This window comes from Strongylocentrotus purpuratus, unplaced genomic scaffold (assembly GCF_000002235.5).
Source record: "Strongylocentrotus purpuratus isolate Spur 01 unplaced genomic scaffold, Spur_5.0 spur5_contig_843, whole genome shotgun sequence".
NCBI classification, from domain to species: Eukaryota; Metazoa; Echinodermata; class Echinoidea; order Camarodonta; family Strongylocentrotidae; genus Strongylocentrotus; species Strongylocentrotus purpuratus.
This window is the reverse complement of record NW_022145550.1, coordinates 1,339,108-1,357,739: the sequence shown is the minus strand read 5'-3', so window position 1 is coordinate 1,357,739 and position 18,632 is coordinate 1,339,108. Positions and strand designations below refer to the sequence as shown.

At 38.5% G+C, this 18,632-nt stretch overlaps 1 protein-coding gene across 1 annotated transcript; it reads left to right on the top strand.

Moving 5' to 3' along the window:
- The first annotated feature begins 1,250 nt into the window (after nt 1-1,250).
- Nucleotides 1,251-18,335, top strand: LOC115925857 (angiopoietin-1 receptor-like). The gene is made up of 11 exons (XM_030989876.1): nt 1,251-1,351; nt 11,293-11,432; nt 12,390-12,532; nt 13,076-13,185; nt 13,677-13,807; nt 14,395-14,715; nt 15,230-15,505; nt 16,165-16,299; nt 17,109-17,258; nt 17,581-17,712; nt 18,130-18,335. Exons 2-11 carry the CDS (start codon nt 11,372-11,374, stop codon nt 18,333-18,335), a joined length of 1,665 nt encoding a protein of 554 aa, XP_030845736.1. The 5' UTR covers nt 1,251-1,351; nt 11,293-11,371.
- Nucleotides 18,336-18,632: the final 297 nt, after the last annotated feature.

The window sequence follows — 18,632 nt, the reverse complement described above, 5'->3', positions numbered from 1 at the left end:
GCCACTTAAACTGTTCGATTCATGTAAACAAAATTATAATCTGTATTGAACTCTTTCGTATTCCTACACCGGCGAACTAAACAGTTTATATAGAATTTATCTTTCAGAAATTAATTACTGACCCATTGTATTTGAACATTTAAAAAGTATCGTCGAATGGACTTTGAAGAATCAGAGAAAAGTTGACAAAATTTCGTTGGTATCACAATCTTTCTCAACACGATACACTGTCAAATAGAAATTCTGTTTTATTACAGTATTTGATGGAAGCAGTGAAGCACCATTTGGAGGTCTATATTATTTCACCTCTCCGTCATGGCTGGCTAGGTCTTTCTTAGATGCACGGACTTACTGTCAACATCATGGAGCTGATTTAGCACTCATCAAATCACACGATATCAACGTATGTTCAAGTATACTTCTTTTCAGCTATTGATATCCAAAATGTTGTTATCATGAAACCTTTCATATTTATGTACTTGTTGTTGTTACCATGGGTGTCGATCCGTAACTGATACCTATTCATCAGGGGGGGGGGGGTGGGATGATCTATTCATTCATCCCCCCTGATGAATAGGTATTACGTAAGGATCGACACCCATGGTTGTTACATTAGTAATTTATTTCATAGCTGGGAAGTTTACATAGGTATTGTGCCGGTCTGTCGCTGTGGTATATTGGAAACAAATATTTGTATATAACACGATTGAAAGACGTATATGTGACGAAGTAGGCCAACTGGTTCCTCGTCAACGCCCATTTAAATAATTCCAAAAGGGTGATTGTAGTTGATAGCGGATATAATATAACAGTCCTGTAAACACTGTCATAATCCTTAGCTTTGAAGCTTTCCAATATATTTCAAAACAGACTATTCTCTGATGACGCCGCTATTTCATTCATGTTTATACCGTGATAAAAAGAAACTCGATCCGTTCTTTTGTTCAGAAGTAGTGTGATGGATATATTCCAAATATTACGTCTGTATTATAAACAGTACCGTAGCTGCGAACAGTATTGTCAAAGTAGCATCATGCAGCTTCAAACGAACGAATAATTTACACTTCAAATATAATATAATATACTGAGCGTCAAAATGAATTCTTTAGTTATCGCCTGTCGGGTTCATTGCAGGCGATTAACTTTAATTAAAAAATCGACACAAATTGCTTTAGAGCCGTGCAAATATGAAAACATGAAAAGCAAATGAGGTTCATGAGATGACATTTTTTCCTTCCCAACAGACCTTTCTTTATATCAGGAGTTCAGGATTAAGTTCCTATGGATTTTTTGGTTTGACTGATCAAGCAATTGAAGGCACATTTACTTGGATCGACGGAACACCTTTACAGTAGGTTCAATACATATAAAATGCAAACTTAATGGTTTCTATTTTGAAATGAATGGCAAGCTCGAAATATTACTCTTTAATGATATACTTTTTAAAATGTCCATCTCATTGTTTGTAGGTTCAATAATGAACCTATAACAAAACAGTAAGAAAATTAAAAATTCCGCGGACATTATTCAATGTAACCTGAATATTATTAATAATTTATAAAAATCCGTTTTTCTAAAAGGCATGGTAAGCGTAACCTTAATTAATCAGATTTTGATCGCTAACTCATGTTTCATATTGAAATTATTGCAGTCATAACTAAAAATACCTGTGTTTTGCATTTCGTTCTGCAATTGAGGGTGTGTGTAAACTTGAAACATTATTTCCATCAATTTCCATGCAATTCAAAAAAAAAGAATTTAAGAATTAAGAATTATATAATAGTATACAAATAGTGAATGGTCATGAGTGCAATGGTACAAGATTTTGCACGAGGTGAAAGATAAGAGACGCTATATTCAACGAGGCGCAGCTCATCTTTCACCGAATGCAAAATATTGTTCCATTGCACGAATAAAGACCATTCACTATTTGTTTTATACAACACCTCGGATGTTAGCGGGCCTAAAACAGTTTTCCTAGGCCTTAATCTCGGCGATTTTTTGTTTGTTTTCAATTGATGAAATTGTTGATAGTGAGCGCGCACTATTTTAAGCAGGCAGCAAACCACGCACGTACCATGCGCCGCGCGTACCAACCTTTATGTTTATTGTTACGCGGGGTGCAATTTCGTACGGAAGCCCATTAGTGCCACCATACGAAATAAAATTTAAGAGGAATTATCTGGGGTCCGCCAGTTAATTATCTGGCGGCCGCCAGATAATACGTGCCTTCACGGTTGTTTCATCGCAAAGCATGCCGGAACATAATCTAGTACATTTTTACCTTCGCCGTGATCAGCTGTCCCGTTGCAAACAACGGGATTCTTATGGAAGCAACATCTTAATCTTGTACATAATCCGCTATTCTGCAGTGATTTTCTTTCACTCCAGTATCATTTGTACGGTAAGAAACCAAAGTTTGTGTTTATTCATTTTTATGACGAATACAGCTGATAATACGACGTAATGAGAGTGGTCCGAGGTCCAACTTTAGTAAATGTAGGCCTAGATCTAGTCCCGTATGTTTAAATGTGTGTGCATTTTAAGTAGACTGATTGCCTTATAAGCTCCTAAACACTCGTGTTTTAGGTAGAAGTTAACCTAATTTACATTAAAATGAGACTTATGTCTCAGGAAATATGAATAGGTCTAGATCCTATAAACTATACATAATTGATATTGGAATAGGATCTACTAGTATGGCCGACAGTTAGATAGTGATGGTGATGGCAAATGAATTAGTCTAGGCCCTAAATGTAACAAAAATAAAAAAGAGGCCATGAAAACGATAGATTTGTCGATCTGGATCTGGATATAATAGTCTGATATCGATGACCTGAACTTGAGCATCTACATAGGTCTACATGAACTTGTGTTAAAGAAGTGATAAGGTTTCTTTTGTTACAATTATTCTTGTGGTCACAAACTTAAATTTGATTGCCTTTCTCCTTTTATTTATCAGTTGCAGCATCATCGAACACTATGACCAATGAATCAGAAGATCTATGTTACTAGAGAGCTCATTTCACAATGGACAACAGAAGTGCTACGTGACTTTCTACAAGGAGGAGACTCGAGCTTGTAAACCAAGGAGTCATTATTTTATGGGTGTTCTCTGCCGGCTGCCTTGACGCTGGGGGTAGCTTTTCAGCCATCCGAGGTTAAGACTGAGAGGAACTGGACAATGGATGGATAGGGGGGACGGGGGGGGGGGGGGGGGGGGGGGGGGGGGGGGGGGGGGGGTAGGGGGGTAGGAATGCAGAACTGGCCTACTATGTATGTACCTACTGGATAAGGACCCTCCATCACTAGAGGGAAAAGTAAAGAGAGACTTCAAAGAGGGGAAGGCCTTTAGTTATTTTGCCTTGTGAAAAAAATTAGATTTAGCCCCTAAAAAAGCGTTCCTTCGGGTATCAAATGACGACAGGTGAAACCTCACAATATTGTAGAATTATTATCTGTAATGTGATTTCCAAACCATGTGACAGCCAATGGTGTATGTTGTAAAGGTATTGTAAAAGGCATTGTTTAACACCAGCCCCCCCCCCCCCCACTCCGTGTGACAAAGTCCAGCCCGAGAATTGTACAAAAAGGGGTGTATTAACTTTTCACCCGGAGATTTCTTTAAAAAGGGGGTATTTTTTCTTTTCTTCTCTTATCTCTTTGGACTCCTGAGAAATTATTCCGAATTTAGGGGTACATTGAGCATTTTTCATGATTTAGGGGAGTCTCCAAGGCAGGAAAAGCCCGCGAAAGGGGGGTTCGTAAAAATGTTGGCAGTCCTCAGATAGGGGGTGCTTTCAAAAAGAGGGAACAAGCATATGCGTACCCTAAATAACACTGAGTGGGGGCGGGGGCGGGGTTTAACAATGTTTAATTCGAGATTGACGTATGGCCCTACGCGCTACCAGTGTCTGAGATATGGTGTATTAATACTGAGCCCTAACAAAATCGCGCTTCAAAATGATCAAGAAGTGCCTCAAAAAAGTAAAAATCTTTGACCCCTTTTACCATACTCGTTTTCCCCAATAGACTTGTAGTGTTATGAAAAGCGTTTGACAAACACAAAATTTGGTTTCGATTTCCAATCGTAAATATCTTGATAAATAATCAGACAGGCGATCGGATTGTAAAAGTCATCAAGTTCTTGACTGACCTAAAATTATCATTGCAGCATGAGCTAAATCCAGGATTTCGTTTCAGAATCTGAGATAATATTACCGGATCCCTTTAAATGCGTTTGCATTAAAGGTGGTACCCCCCCCCCCCCCCAACTCAGTCTTATTTAGGGTACGCACATGCGTGTTCCCAGCACCCCCTTTATTTTAGCATATAGGTCCCCTGTGTTAAGTCAATACGGGTAGATTTTGTTTCTTTGTTATACAAGCCTTTTCAGCACCCCCCCCCCCCCCTTCTCAGCCAAAGTCCAGTGTGTAAAGTCAATACGGGCAGATCTTTTTCATTGCAAAACTCCAGAGAATCCAAAACTCTGCTGCCAGGCTCTGTTCACTTTGATGTACATGTACGCATAGGCGCCGGAAGTGGGGGGGGGGGGGGGGCAGGGGGGGCAGTTGCCCCCCCCCAGTCAAAAAAGTGGGGGGGCAAAACGCATTTTTGCCCCCCCAAAACGCCCCCCCCCCCCCTCCAAAAAAAAAAAAAAAACAGTAAAGGAGTAAACATGGTTTGTATTTTTAATCCAAAAGAACGTAACAATAATAAAAACCTGAATTAAATCACATATACAATTCCATTCAAAGAAAAAGGAAAGTTCACAGGAATTAAATTTCATAAACATTGCGCATGCCACCTATACGGTATTTATCAATGGAGGTCTCTATAATAGCGATACGCGCATATCGTGGACATATTGTGCGAGAATGGGAAAGCGTGTCCGTTTTTTTGTTATAGGGGTGAGAAGACATGAGCCCCTGAACGTTGGCGTACTGATGGGGGGGGGGGGGGGGGTGATGTATTTCTTATTCGAAACAAGTGATATACAAATGTTGATGTTGTGACATGATTTTCCGGCATTTTTTCTCCATTTTTTTTGTAAGTCATACCTTCTTATGCGTTTGTTGGAAAATAAGAAATTCCCAAATTACAGTCGGGCGAAATACGCTTATTTAGAAGCCTTTATGTCATGGTCTGCAAAGTGGCTGGGCTCGAGCCCCCCCCCCCCCCTCCTTTTTTGAAAAAGTATGTTAAAGAGAAAAAGAAAGAAAGACGGAGAAAAAAATAAGTGACCTGCCAATGTCACAAATAAGGTATAAAAAATGCTCATCTGACCGTAATTAAATGCTTAAAACCCCAGAGCTTACGGGGGCTCTGCCCCCGGACCCCACTAAGGGACCTAAGGCGGGCCCCTGGATGCTCATCTGACCGTATTTAAATACCTAAAACCCCCGAGCTTCCAGGGGCTCTGCCCCCTGGACCCCAACAAGGGCTCTAAGGCGGGCCCCTGGATGCTCATCTGACCGTAATTAAATACCTAAAACCCCTGAGCTTCCGGGGCTTTGCCCCTGGACCCCACCAAGGGCCCTAAGGCGGCCCCCTGGATGCTCATCTGACCTTAATTAAATACCTAAATCCCCTGAGCTTCCGGGGGCTCTGCCCCCTGGACCCCACCAAGGGCCCTAAGGCGGCCCCCTGGATGCTCATCTGACCTTAATTAAATACCTAAAACCCCTGAGCTTCCGGGGCTTTGCCCCCTGGACCCCACCACGGGCCCTAAGGCGGCCCCCTGGATGCTCATCTGACCGTAATTAAATACCTCAAACCCCTGAGCTTCCGGGGCTTTGCCCCTGGACCCCACCAAGGGCCCTAAGGTGGCCCCCTGGATGCTCATCTGACCTTAATTAAATACCTAAATCCCCTGAGCTTCCGGGGGCTCTGCCCCCTGGACCCCACCAAGGGCCCTAAGGCGGCCCCCTGGATGCTCATCTGACCTTAATTAAATACCTAAAACCCCTGAGCTTCCGGGGCTTTGCCCCCTGGACCCCACCACGGGCCCTAAGGCGGCCCCCTGGATGCTCATCTGACCGTAATTAAATACCTCAAACCCCTGAGCTTCCGGGGCTTTGCCCCTGGACCCCACCAAGGGCCCTAAGGCGGCCCCCTGGATGCTCATCTGACCTTAATTAAATACCTAAAACCCCTGAGCTTCTGGGGGCTCTGCCCCCTGGACCCCACCAAGGGCCCTGAGGCGGCCCCCTGGATGCTCATCTGACCTTAATTAAATACCTAAAAACCCCTGAGCTTCTGGGGGCTCTGCCCCCTGGACCCCACCAAGGGCCCTGAGGCGGCCCCCTGGATGCTCATCTGACCTTAATTAAATACCTAAAACCCCTGAGCTTCCGGAGGCTCTGCCCCCTGGACCCCACCAAGGGACCTAAGGCGGGCCCCTGGATGCTCATCTGACCGTAATTAAATACCTAAAACCCCTGAGCTTCCGGGGGCTCAGCCCCTTGACCCCCTGCCGAGGCTCATGCCCTGGACCCCACGCCAATTTACGCTCTACCTGATCGATAATACTCCACTTTAAAAAACGTTCCGCGGGACCTGCATGTAACGTGTAAGACTGGTGGTGATGCAGATTTTTCGTCTGCCCCCCCCCCCCTTCCGAACTTTTTTTCTCATTACGTCACTGCCCCTGGAATGTGAGCCCCCTGGAATGTTTGCCCCCCCCCCAATCCCAAACTGCTTCCGGCGCGCCTGCATGTACGGTATTTTATTTGTAGGTTTATTCACACTTTTTTGTTTTGTTTGATAAGTAATTGTTTATCAGTCTATTTTTGTTTGTTATAGCGCTTAGAGATTTTGGTGGTAAGCGCTTTAAAAGTAGCGTTTTTTTAATTTTCCTTTTTTAAATTTTGTTACGAGCCAGAGATTTTGGGAACATGCATGCGGTACCTCCATTCCCGGAGTGGTGGGGGGGGGGGGGGTGTGGTACTACTTCTTCATAGGATGTCAACTTATATGCATTGCATTAAACCTGTTGATATTGATCTCATGGTTATATTTATTTTATAAATAAAATCAAACAACACAGCGAGGGTTGAAGATGACTACTAAGCAATCATTACTGTATGTAGGACGCTGAGTTGAAGTTATTCATGATTTATTCAAGAGAGGAAGGTCAGACAGACCTGATGTTTAAAATATTTAACAAGAGAAAAATCATAGAAACAGAGAGAGGCATTGAGAGAGATGTCAACGCTTAATGAAAGAGAAAGAGTGATAATAAGGAGAGAGAGAGAGAGGGGGAGAGAAACAGAGAGAGATGGAGAGGGGTGGGAAAGATAGACAGGGAGAGCAAGAATTAGGTGTGAAGAGGAAGATCAAGAGAATGAGAGATTAAATTTTACAAATGTACATGTTTTCATGTACCTTTTCTTAATTTATATTATAATGTGAACGATATAGTGATGGTCTTTGCTTAATTTTAGTTTGCATTCTTTGCTCTAGCCTTGTATTCTAATTTATTATTTTAATTTAGTAAATGTTTGTATCAATATAATTTTGATTTCTATCTCTTCCCCTATTTCATAGCCTTGTTCTTGCTCTCCCTCATGTTAGTCTATCTCTCTTTCTCTCTCTCTGTAATGATAACCCCTCTATCAATCTTTTCTTCATCAACTCTTGATATATTCCTCCTCTTCTCCTTCTCGTTCATCATCACGATCATCATCATCATCTCAAAACTGTATAATCAATCTACATGTATAAGACTCCTGAGATTGATCAATACAGTTCTTATAATATAAGACCATTATGTACAAACAATAAACCATATGGTCACAATCATTAAATAAACAGTGGTGAGAACAATTATTTCAACTTGATGGGCAACAACGTAATCTCCATTTTCTCCTCCTCGTTCAAATATTGGCTTCTTTTTCATTCTTTACTCGTGTTACTTCTCTATCTCTCTGACTACAGTGTATACTCACAAGAAAGTAGAATCAACGGTTTGACATGAACCAGTCTAGAAAATGAACTAAATTTATTCAAATATCAAATACATTTTGAATTTCAGACAGCTTTCTCCCAGGAGATGAAACAAATGTCTCCCTAACCAGAAACTGGCAAAATAACTAAATGCCTTCCCCTCTTTGTAGTCTCTCATCATTCTTACCTCTAGTGATGGAGGGTCCTTATCCAGTAGCACACAAAATTAATGTCTCTATACATAGTAGACGGCCATCTCTGCATGCCTTTCTCCCCCCCCCCCCATCCATCCATCGTCCAGTTCCTCTCTACCTCTCTACCTCGGATGGCTGAACAGTACCCCCAGCGTCAGGGCAGAGAACACCCATAAAATAATGACTCCTCAATTTCCAAGCTTGAGTCCCCTCCTTGTAGAAAGTCACGTATCACTTCTGTTGTCCATTGTGAAATGAGCTCTCTCGTAGCATCTACGTCATCTTCTGATTTATCAGCCATAGTGTTTGATGATGCTGCAACTGATAAATAAAAGGAAAAAGACAATAAAATTTAAGTTTGTAACCTCAACAATAACGGTAAAAAAAGAACCCTTATCGCACTAGATCATGGGGAAACATTTTTGTGCTAAAGGGTGACCCCAAAAAGGTGACCTTACCATCAACTGAACGAAATATCGGTCTGCCAAATGTTCATTATTTCGGGAAAAAATAGGTGCTCTAACCGACCCCCCCCCCCCCCCCCCTCTCATTCACCGGCTGGCTGAGTCGATGTGAAATTTTCGGCACGAATTTCAAATTTTAACCCCCCCCCCTCGAAAAAATCCTTCATACGCCCCCGTCATGTAGATCCTCAAGTAGAGCTCATCAATACATAGACTATTATATTCAGATCGACAAATCTATCGTTTTCATGGCCTCTTTTACTTTTTTACATTTACTAATTGCCATCACTATCTAACTGTCGGCCATTCTATAGTAGATCCTATTCCAATATCAATTATGTATAGTCTATAGGATCTAGACTTATTCATATTTCCTGAGACATAAGTCTCATTTTACTGTAAATTTGGTTAACTTCTACCTAAAACACAAGGCAATCAGTCTACTTAAAATGCACACACATTTAAACATACGGGACTAGATCTAGGACTACATTTACTAAAGTTGGACCCCGGCCCACTCTCATTACGTCGTATTATCAGCTTTATTCGTCATAAAAATGAATAAACACAGACTTTGGTTTTTTACCGGAGTGAAAGAAAATCACTGCAGAATAGCGGATTATGTACAAGATTAAGATGTTGCTTCGATAAGAAGCAACACGGCGATCACGGCGAAGGTAAAAATGTACTAGAATTATGTCCCGGCATGCTTTGCGATGAAACAACCGTGAAGGCACGTATTATCTGGCGGACGCCAGATAATTAAGTGGCGGCCGCCAGATAATTAACTGGCGGCCGCCAGATAATTCCTCTTAAATTTTATTTCGTATGGTGGCACTAATGGACTTCCGTAATTTCATTTGATCCTTTCGCACCATTGCAGCCCCCCCACTCAGGGTTCGAAATGACCGCATGCGTGTTGCCAAAATGTCCGGTAAAGGGGTACTTTTCGTGCGACAAAGTCCGGCCCGAGAATTGTAAAAAAAGGGGTGTATTTGACTTTTCACCCGGAGATTTTTTTAAAAAAGGGGTGTTTTTTTCTTTTTTTTCTCTCATCTCTTTGCACTCCTAAGAAACTATTCCGAATTAAGGGGGGTACATTGACCATTTTTCATGATTTAGGGGGGTCTCCAAGGCAGGAAAAGCCCGCGAAAAGCCCGCGAAAGGAGGGTTCGGAAATGTTGGCAGTCCTCAGATAGGGGGTGCTTTCAAAAAGAGGGAACGAGCATATGCGTACCCTAAATAACACTGAGTGGGGGGGCCGGGCTCTGACGTCACTTAGCTTACCATATACCTTGTACATGACGTCAGAGTGCAATGGTGCGAAAGGATCAAACGAAATTGCACTCCGCGTCAATGATGCCGTTCAATGGTACTTTTAGCGCATGTCATGTGATCAAGAATTGACCAATGAGGTTGCAAGAATCTTAGAAGGCGTTGAATAATATGTGTTATATACCTCACTTAAGAAATCCAGCCATCTGATTGGTCGAAATTGCATTCATAAACTTCAACTATTTCTGTAAAATTCCCAGTAACCATGGTTAAAACAGTTCTATAATCCCAGTAACCATGGTTATTGGGAAAATAGTTCAGTCTCCATGGTTACCCCATAGGTTTACATGTTGAAAAATGGTCTGAGCGATCGAGGATACCGTACGTGTGCGAAGAATTGGTCGGTAATTTCAATACAATTGAATCTCGATCGATCTTACCGACAATTTTATCTTGCATTGTTGACATGAAGACGAAAATAAACTTCCAAAAACAAAAAACAACATCTGCCGATAGATCTTGATCTAAATTCGTGTCAATATGCATTGCAAAAATAAAAGAAGGGCCTGTTTAATGGAGCAGCCGCGAAGCATCCACCACGCGAAGCCGTTTTCAATCTATTTTAATGTATATATAAGAAAAAAACTGCCATGTATGGTAACAGAGCGCGATAGCCGAGCGGTTTAAGGCGGTGATTTTAGTTACATCACCTTTTGTACGCAAGAGGTCGAATCCCATCTTCGACAAAAGTTTTTTTTTTCGGCATATAAAAGTATTAAGGACTGCTTTAATATTCGAGAAATAGTTGTTTTTATACGCTCTCGGGAAGGTTACAATTGGGCTATTGCCCTCGGCACGTCTCGGGTAATAGCACAATTCTAACCTTCCCTTGAGCGTATAAAAACAACTATTTCTCTCAAAGCAGTCATTAATACTATATTATTACACTTCAATTATCAGAACTCAGATTGCATATCTGCTAATACAATGTAAAAACAAAAACTAAAAACTAAAACTAAACAAATAAAATTTTCACCCCTAAAACATAACAACAACAGTATTTTTGTCGAAAAAATCTTACTCTTTGTTTGTTGTTGCTCCAACATGTCTTTGTTTTCCATTCCTCTTTATTCAAAACACAGGTATTCTTGACGGAAGTCTCCTGAAACCAACAACTTTGATAATGAAAAAGGATGATGCACTTATATGATTTCTTGTTATTACACTTCAATTGCCAGAACTAAGATTGCATATCTGTCAATACAATGCAAAAAACTAAACAAAAAAAAATAAAAACAAAGCAAATAAAAACACCCACCCCTCAAAAAAAAAATCGGTACAATTTTATAGAACCATTCTAATGTACAACCGTCTGTTTGCTCATTAATTTCCCCTTTATGCAATACACACAGGTATTCTTCATGGAGGTCAGGTCAACCAAAGTTCAACTGGCGTGAAGATTGTGCCACTCTACAGCCTTCTGATTCAAACATGGGATGGGATGTTGATTCATGCAATGAAAAACGACCCTTCATATGTGAACGCTATCAGGGTAAGTCACAAGATCAATTATATGATCTTTTCTGTTTCTTTAACGAAAAATGGTTTGCTTTATTTTAAATTGCTTAGGGTTCTATTCGGTAAAAATGTGGTACTTACCACTGTTGTCGACTTGGAGCAGACTCGAGCATTTCAATTCTCCCCCTTGTGCATTTTTTGTAGGCCCTCCTGGATAAGTCATCTAAGTATGCGTCTATCTAGTGGCTGGGGCTTTGCATCGTCTCAAAGGTCGTCAAGATCTCGATGAAACTAGATAAGCTAGCGAGCAAAGTAGGAGAGATTTTTTTCTCTCAAAGTTTTAACCCCTTGAAAGCGCTTTAATTCTATCTATTATATACTATAATAAGTCATGTAAAATTACTAGATCATGACTAAAAATAATTGTGCAAGGATGATAGGCGAGTTGGCTTGACAAAGCTTTTTTTCCTTATTTCAAAAAGTCTTATGCATCCTATCCTACATGCACATGCTACAAGAAGAGGTATATGTATAAGAATCCCTGCTGTATCAACGTCCTTTGTCAAGACATTAATCTACTTTTGCCACGCTCGACCCACGTGTAGTAAGTGGGTACTTTAGGATTTATCTATTGAATGCACTGAGAGCTAAGAGCTACAGGTAAAAGCGGGATTAATTAAACCCAAATTATTTGGATTCAGAGAAATGTTTTAATAATGTGATATTCATCGCTTTTATAGCAATATAGATGAAAGTCCCATGCCGGAGAGTGAGTCCATGATCTTCTCATCTCTAGTCACGTGTTTTATTAGTATGACTATGATGAATTCAATGATACTTAATGGCTTGACATTCTCTCTTCATCCTGTCTCAAAACACGAACAATATCTAACAATGGCAATCATCTTCTTATAATCAATATGTAGATGTTCCTGAAAATGAGTAAACAATATCTAACAATGGCAATCATCTTCTTATAATCAATATGTAGATGTTCCTGAAAATGAGTGGAGTCGCCTTGATGGAACCCTGTACTATATCTCACAATCCTCAATGACGTCATACTCGTTTGCTAGAAGGTTCTGCCAGGCTCAAGGAGGTGATCTTGCCCAGCCTAAAACAGAAGAAATCAATGTAAGGCTTCATAATAGGTCAAATTACAAGTATGGAACATATAAATAAAACGTAATACAACATTTAACGAGCTTTAAGTTAGCAACTGTGTGTGCAAAAAATAGAAAATAGAACATCTGTTAGGTTATAACAAGAAACTTTTCAATTCTGGAATATTTCCTCGTGTTTGGACTGTAAAAAATACAGAAATTGCTATTTAATCCTTTTTTATTTAGTATTTTATCAACCCTAAAGTCACAAATCTCTGTTATTAATTGTTAGAAACAAAGGTAATTGTTCCTTTTTATTTCGTTTCTTTTGCAAGAACAAAATGATATGTGAAAATAATCGGAAAATGGTGTAAAAGCTTTTAAAGAAGCATGATATCGTCGTGATGAGTCAATTATAAAGAAACAAAATTATATCCTTCTAGTTCAAGTTTCAATGATGCACTAGACTATAGACATATCAATAAAATTATCCCACTATCATAAACATGGCACATTAAAAATAATCATCGGTAATTTTTCTCTCTCTGATTTATTCTCTCAACGCATTGACAAGCTGCATCTCATGACGCTGGCTGAAGGTAACTCGTATTGGTTTGGACTCGATGATATCAATCAAACGGGCACGTTCCAATGGATTGATGGCACTCCACTCGATAACAATGGGTATGTGTTAACTGTATTGTTCATACACATACACAGCAATATCTTACATACCCTACTCATGACAAACTGTAAACATATCATGTTGCAGACAGAATGCAATGGGTAGAAACTAGTATGTAACTTTAATAACAGGATTAGCTGAGGAGCAAATTAATATCCATCAAGCTTAAGATTGGTTTTCTTATGGATTGATGGCACCGCCCCTCAAAAAAAGTGGAAACATTTTTGTTTTACTTTTGAAGTATTTTCATGTGGATTTCATGGAGCTTAAAATACAAGCCCTGATCATGATTTGAAATAAAGGCAAATGTACATTTACTTTTTAATTAATAGACATTTTAATTGCAGCTCGAATCAAACCGCTGACATTTCCCTTTCAAACAAGGGGATGAATATGCGGTTTAAAGAAGAATGTTTATTTTATTAAAAATATTTCTTTTATTTATACTGTGATAATACGTTGCTGTTTGGAACATATTTTACCTTTCCAGATTTCCTGCTTGGTCGAATGGTGATGCGTTTCTATTTGAGAGCGAAAGATGTGTTCATCAGAAGGTTAATAATGGATGGAGAAAACTACCATGTACATCGTATCTCAGGTTCGCATGTGAAAAACCTCCGAGTGAGTATTGGCATTATATTTCTACTATCTATATTCAGGGGTACTCCTTTATGATAGTCCATGCTCAAATGATGCTCGTTCCACCTTATAACATTACATTTTAAATGCCGCAAACAAAACAATTTATCGATTGATGAAATTCTAATATTTTGTAATCACTGTTTCAGAGCCATTGTTGGTTTCCACTTTAAACAGAATATCCCATTGTAATCCATGCTTGTACCGTTGTTTCAAAACAAAAAGTGAGATATTTTATCATTTGTAATATATAATTTGCCTATTAAACATTTTTAGTTATGTAGGCTATATCTGCAGTTGATAACCCGGGGGAAACGTGAATTCATAAAGTATCATGTATCATTTAGATTGAGTTTCCCATACATTTGTATACCATTAGTTCTAGAAGTAGAAGTAACTTTGTTAGAAAATATATGTCTGAAAGTTGCTTGGTACTCAACAACAAGTATCAAATGTTATCATGAGATACGAAATGTAAGGTTGAAGACTCGGATAAGTCATTGCCTTCTCACCGTTATGTTTATTTCCCCTTACCTAATGACTTGAAAAATATAATGATTTTCTCATAGGTCCGCGACCTATTCTTCCGGTACGTCTAGTGGCAGCTACGTCATCCCCCTTCGGAGGAGATCTGCCGAATGCTTCATTTCTCTGTCTACTCGGATCAGAGAATGAAAAGATTCTCACATTGTCCACCAGAAGACTCGTCCGTCTGACCGAGAATATAACTCCCGATAGTTACACAGCTCCAGGGAACAGCACTAATGTATCATCTGTAGTGTTAAGGCAGACTCTCCCAACTACTAAGAATGGCTCGGGATTTTTCGAATGTTCATCGGTGACAGCCAGTAGAATGACATCTGTTCCTCTTGGCATTCTTCTCTCTTCCCGTACGTATATAGGATAACACTTGTTTTTTACGATTATATACAACAACGAAAATTCCACTAAATGTAAATATTGTTAAACAGGAAATGTTCTGAATACGTTGAGATTAAAAACACTACTAAACTTACCATTTATTTTCTAATATTACTCCACTATACAAAAATGATTTATATCCGTGCTTCCATATGACTACGTCATTGTAACTTTGCTATTGTGTATTATCTATTCGTGTATATTATTTCTATTGTATATTGTTCATGTGCTTTATGTAATGCCAACAACTGAATTTCCACATGGACCAATAAAGTTAATCTGAATCTGAACGAATGATAATATTTTAAATATATAATTCCTACTTTTACTTTTTAAGAATTTGAGTCAATGGCAATGTAAAAATGACGGAGGATGAATGGAGTGACATGGAGAGAAAGAGAAAGAATATGAAACGAGCGATGACGAAATTGTAATGAATCAGAAAAAAATCAGATTGAAATGTGAGGTGTTTTTGTTTTATAGGCGAGTTGCAACCGATTGATGGTCGGTTTACAAAGACAATATATATTGGAGATACTATCACACTCAGTGTGATGAGCACGACAGGAATGGTAGGCGAAGACGGGATAAGATGGCGGAAATTCACTGATGTAGACTGGGCTAACATTGGAATGAGTTCTGGCAGTCTATCACACACAATTCAATCTGTATCTGTCTCAGACGCCGGTGTGTATGTGACGTATAAGCATGGAACGTTGGAACACCATCAATTCAGCCTCATAAGACTCATCGTAAAAGGTTCGATTTTCTTTTCTTTACATATCGAAAATATATCACTTCATATCGGTCGCAAGGATTTAAATTCACAAGGAACTTCAAAATAAATTTGGTTTTACCCTCAGCTCTGATAAACTTCATCATATCAGTAGATAGTCATTTAAAAGTAAAAGAACGGAAATCAACCAAAAACGAATCGAATCGATCGGAAGTACTTTGGTTAATAAAAATATCAATGAATATAAAGTGGTAAGTTCCAAAATTGAACGAAAGTTTCTGCATTATTAATCCTAATCGAGGAATTTTACATAACTATGGGAGTTTCATGTCCTAATGATGTGGTTCTTACCTTTTACAATGAAATACGCATTTCCATCTATTATGTGTTTTGGTTCTACTTATTTGCGATCAAGTTATGATTTCCAAAAATCATACTGGATCTACTTCTTTGCAATTAAGGTAATATTTTCAACCACCATGCAGGTTCCGAACTCGTCTTTTCGTGGCACTTCATTTGATTAAGCTACCCGTTTTCGAAAATCAGTGGCCTAGATCTATTCCAAGGAGTGTGTGGGTGGGGGTGGGGGAGGGGGTGGGGTGTACCACCCATTTACAGGAATTAAGGCCCGTGTGGGATATTCATTATACATATAGTTGTTCATATTTTATCGTATTAACAGAATGCCCTTATGGAAGATGGAATCCACCATTATGCGATCGTTTGTGCGATAGTTGTTATAATGGAGGTGTATGCCACGAACTCTCAGGAACATGCATTTGTCCTCCTGGCCATGCTGGAAAGAACTGCCTCCAAGGTAAAATCAAGAAGTCCCTGAAGAAATTATTCCACTAGTCAAGAATCTTTTTTTTCCTTCTATGTCCAACACATTCGTTGCCTAATGAATCTTCACAATTATATACCCATCATCCAATGGTAATTCGAAATAAACAACAACAATACAAATGAAAATGACAGGGAGAATAAGAAGAAGACAAAGGAAAGGAAAATAAAAGAAAAAGAAACGGAAAAGATGAAATAGAAAGAGACTAATGATGAAGATGACGATGACGATGATAATAACAGAAACAATAATATTGATAATAACAATAACAGTACTAATGATGATAAACATAAACTAATACTTGTAATAATAATGAAACAATGATTATTTTATTACGTACATATATAACCTTCGTAAGAAAATGAACTGTTTTAATTTGTTTTGTTTCCATAAGTAACTATTAGTTTAATTCAATGTTTATTTGCCAATGATTATAAGGACTCAAAACAGATTCTTTTCCAATCAAAACAAGAATAAATAACAATTTAATTGCTTGGGATTTTGGACAGTTTTGAATGATTGTTATAGGTTTAGATATTACACGCTATTCTTTTCTCATTTTACATAAAATTTCATTTGTATTATATTTGTTTAATATCATATTATAACATATATTTGATTTCAATGTTTATTAGTATTTAAATTGTTGAATCACTTGCGTTCAATGTCTACCGACAGGATTTTAAAAGTCGACACTAAAACAGAAAAAACAGCGAGAAATTGGATGAAGGACCTTTTTAGAACATGTGATTAATCTAAAAATATATTTATATTTCATGCAGCGTGTGGGATGCACAGGTTTGGCTGGGACTGTGAGTTTGAATGTGGACCCGGTCAGCCTCTGGACAAGTGTGCTGGAAGTCAGATCTGTCTACCTGATCCTTATGGATGTACCTGTTTAGCTGGATATACAGGAATCTACTGCAATGAAAGTAAGTGCTTAATCTTACTAGTCATATCATGACTAACATTTGGGAGAAATCAGAAACCTTCGGAAAAAAATTTATATTTTAACTTTGTGTTCTATACATTTTGTACGGTTCAAATTAGACCCTTACCCAGAATTTGCCTAAGATCGATTATACTTGGGAGATATTTTTGGTAATACCTCAACATATTAATATAATCATAAATAGAGGGTACATATATGCAAACGGATTCTCAGGATTTCAGAACGGGTACATGTTCTGGGGAGCAAATGTAATAAACAATATTGTAACGAGCCTACATATACCTCATCTATTTGTCTTAAAGCATGTGTAGATGGTATGTTTGGAGCTGATTGTCTTCAAGAATGTCACTGTACTGATGGAGTTGAGTGTGATGACGTCACTGGAGGATGTTCTGGAGATTGCTCGCAAGAATGGTCTGGACCAGCATGTCAAGGTACAATCATTTACTTTACTAGAAAATGACATACGACGGTTCATAACAATGCTGATTTAAATTTCCTTGTAACAAAAGAAAGACCCGAATAAAGATTAAGACTTGCATATTGACTATTTCTACCAACGCAATATTTTAAGAATATTCCTATGCAGCGATTTTAATCCAACTCTAGAAAACAAGAACTTCTTTGTGTTTTATCCAACACTTTGTGCACGGTAGAACGATACAAGATTTACGGAATAAAAATACATATTGCCTTCATTCTGTTTCTGTTTTTAACGTAATAGACATAGTGAATACGTACGCATATTACAGGAAGGTCTTCTCTTAACGTTTATGCCCGTGAATTTTTTTTCAACGTTATTATTATTATAATTATTATAATTCTTTTATAAATACATTTCCTCATTTTAGTTCCTTCTGTTTGCCCACACGGATACTTCGGGTCTAACTGTACACAGAAATGCAATTGCATGAATGGCACAGCATGCCTTAAAGATTCTGGATACTGTGACGAGGTTGAAGGGCGATGCGACTTGGGATATGTTTCTGACTCTGTCGAGTTCCCGGCCAATTGTATAACATGTAAGAATATTCGTAGTGATCTTGTAGCGCAGTAATATATATATTTTATGTCGGATAGTTTTTGCGCTCTATAAATGTATTATTATTCTTATTATTATTGATTTGATTTGATTTGATTTATTGGTTTCGGCATCTTTTTTCTTTTTTTCATTATACAATATAAATGTATTATTATCATTATTACTATGAATGTATTATTGTTATAAATGTATTATTATCATTATTACTATAAATTTATTATTATTATTATTATTATTATTAATGTATTATTATTATTTTAAGTTTAAAAACAACAATTTGTTTACGAATCCTCGCATGAAAGTCCCTACCAT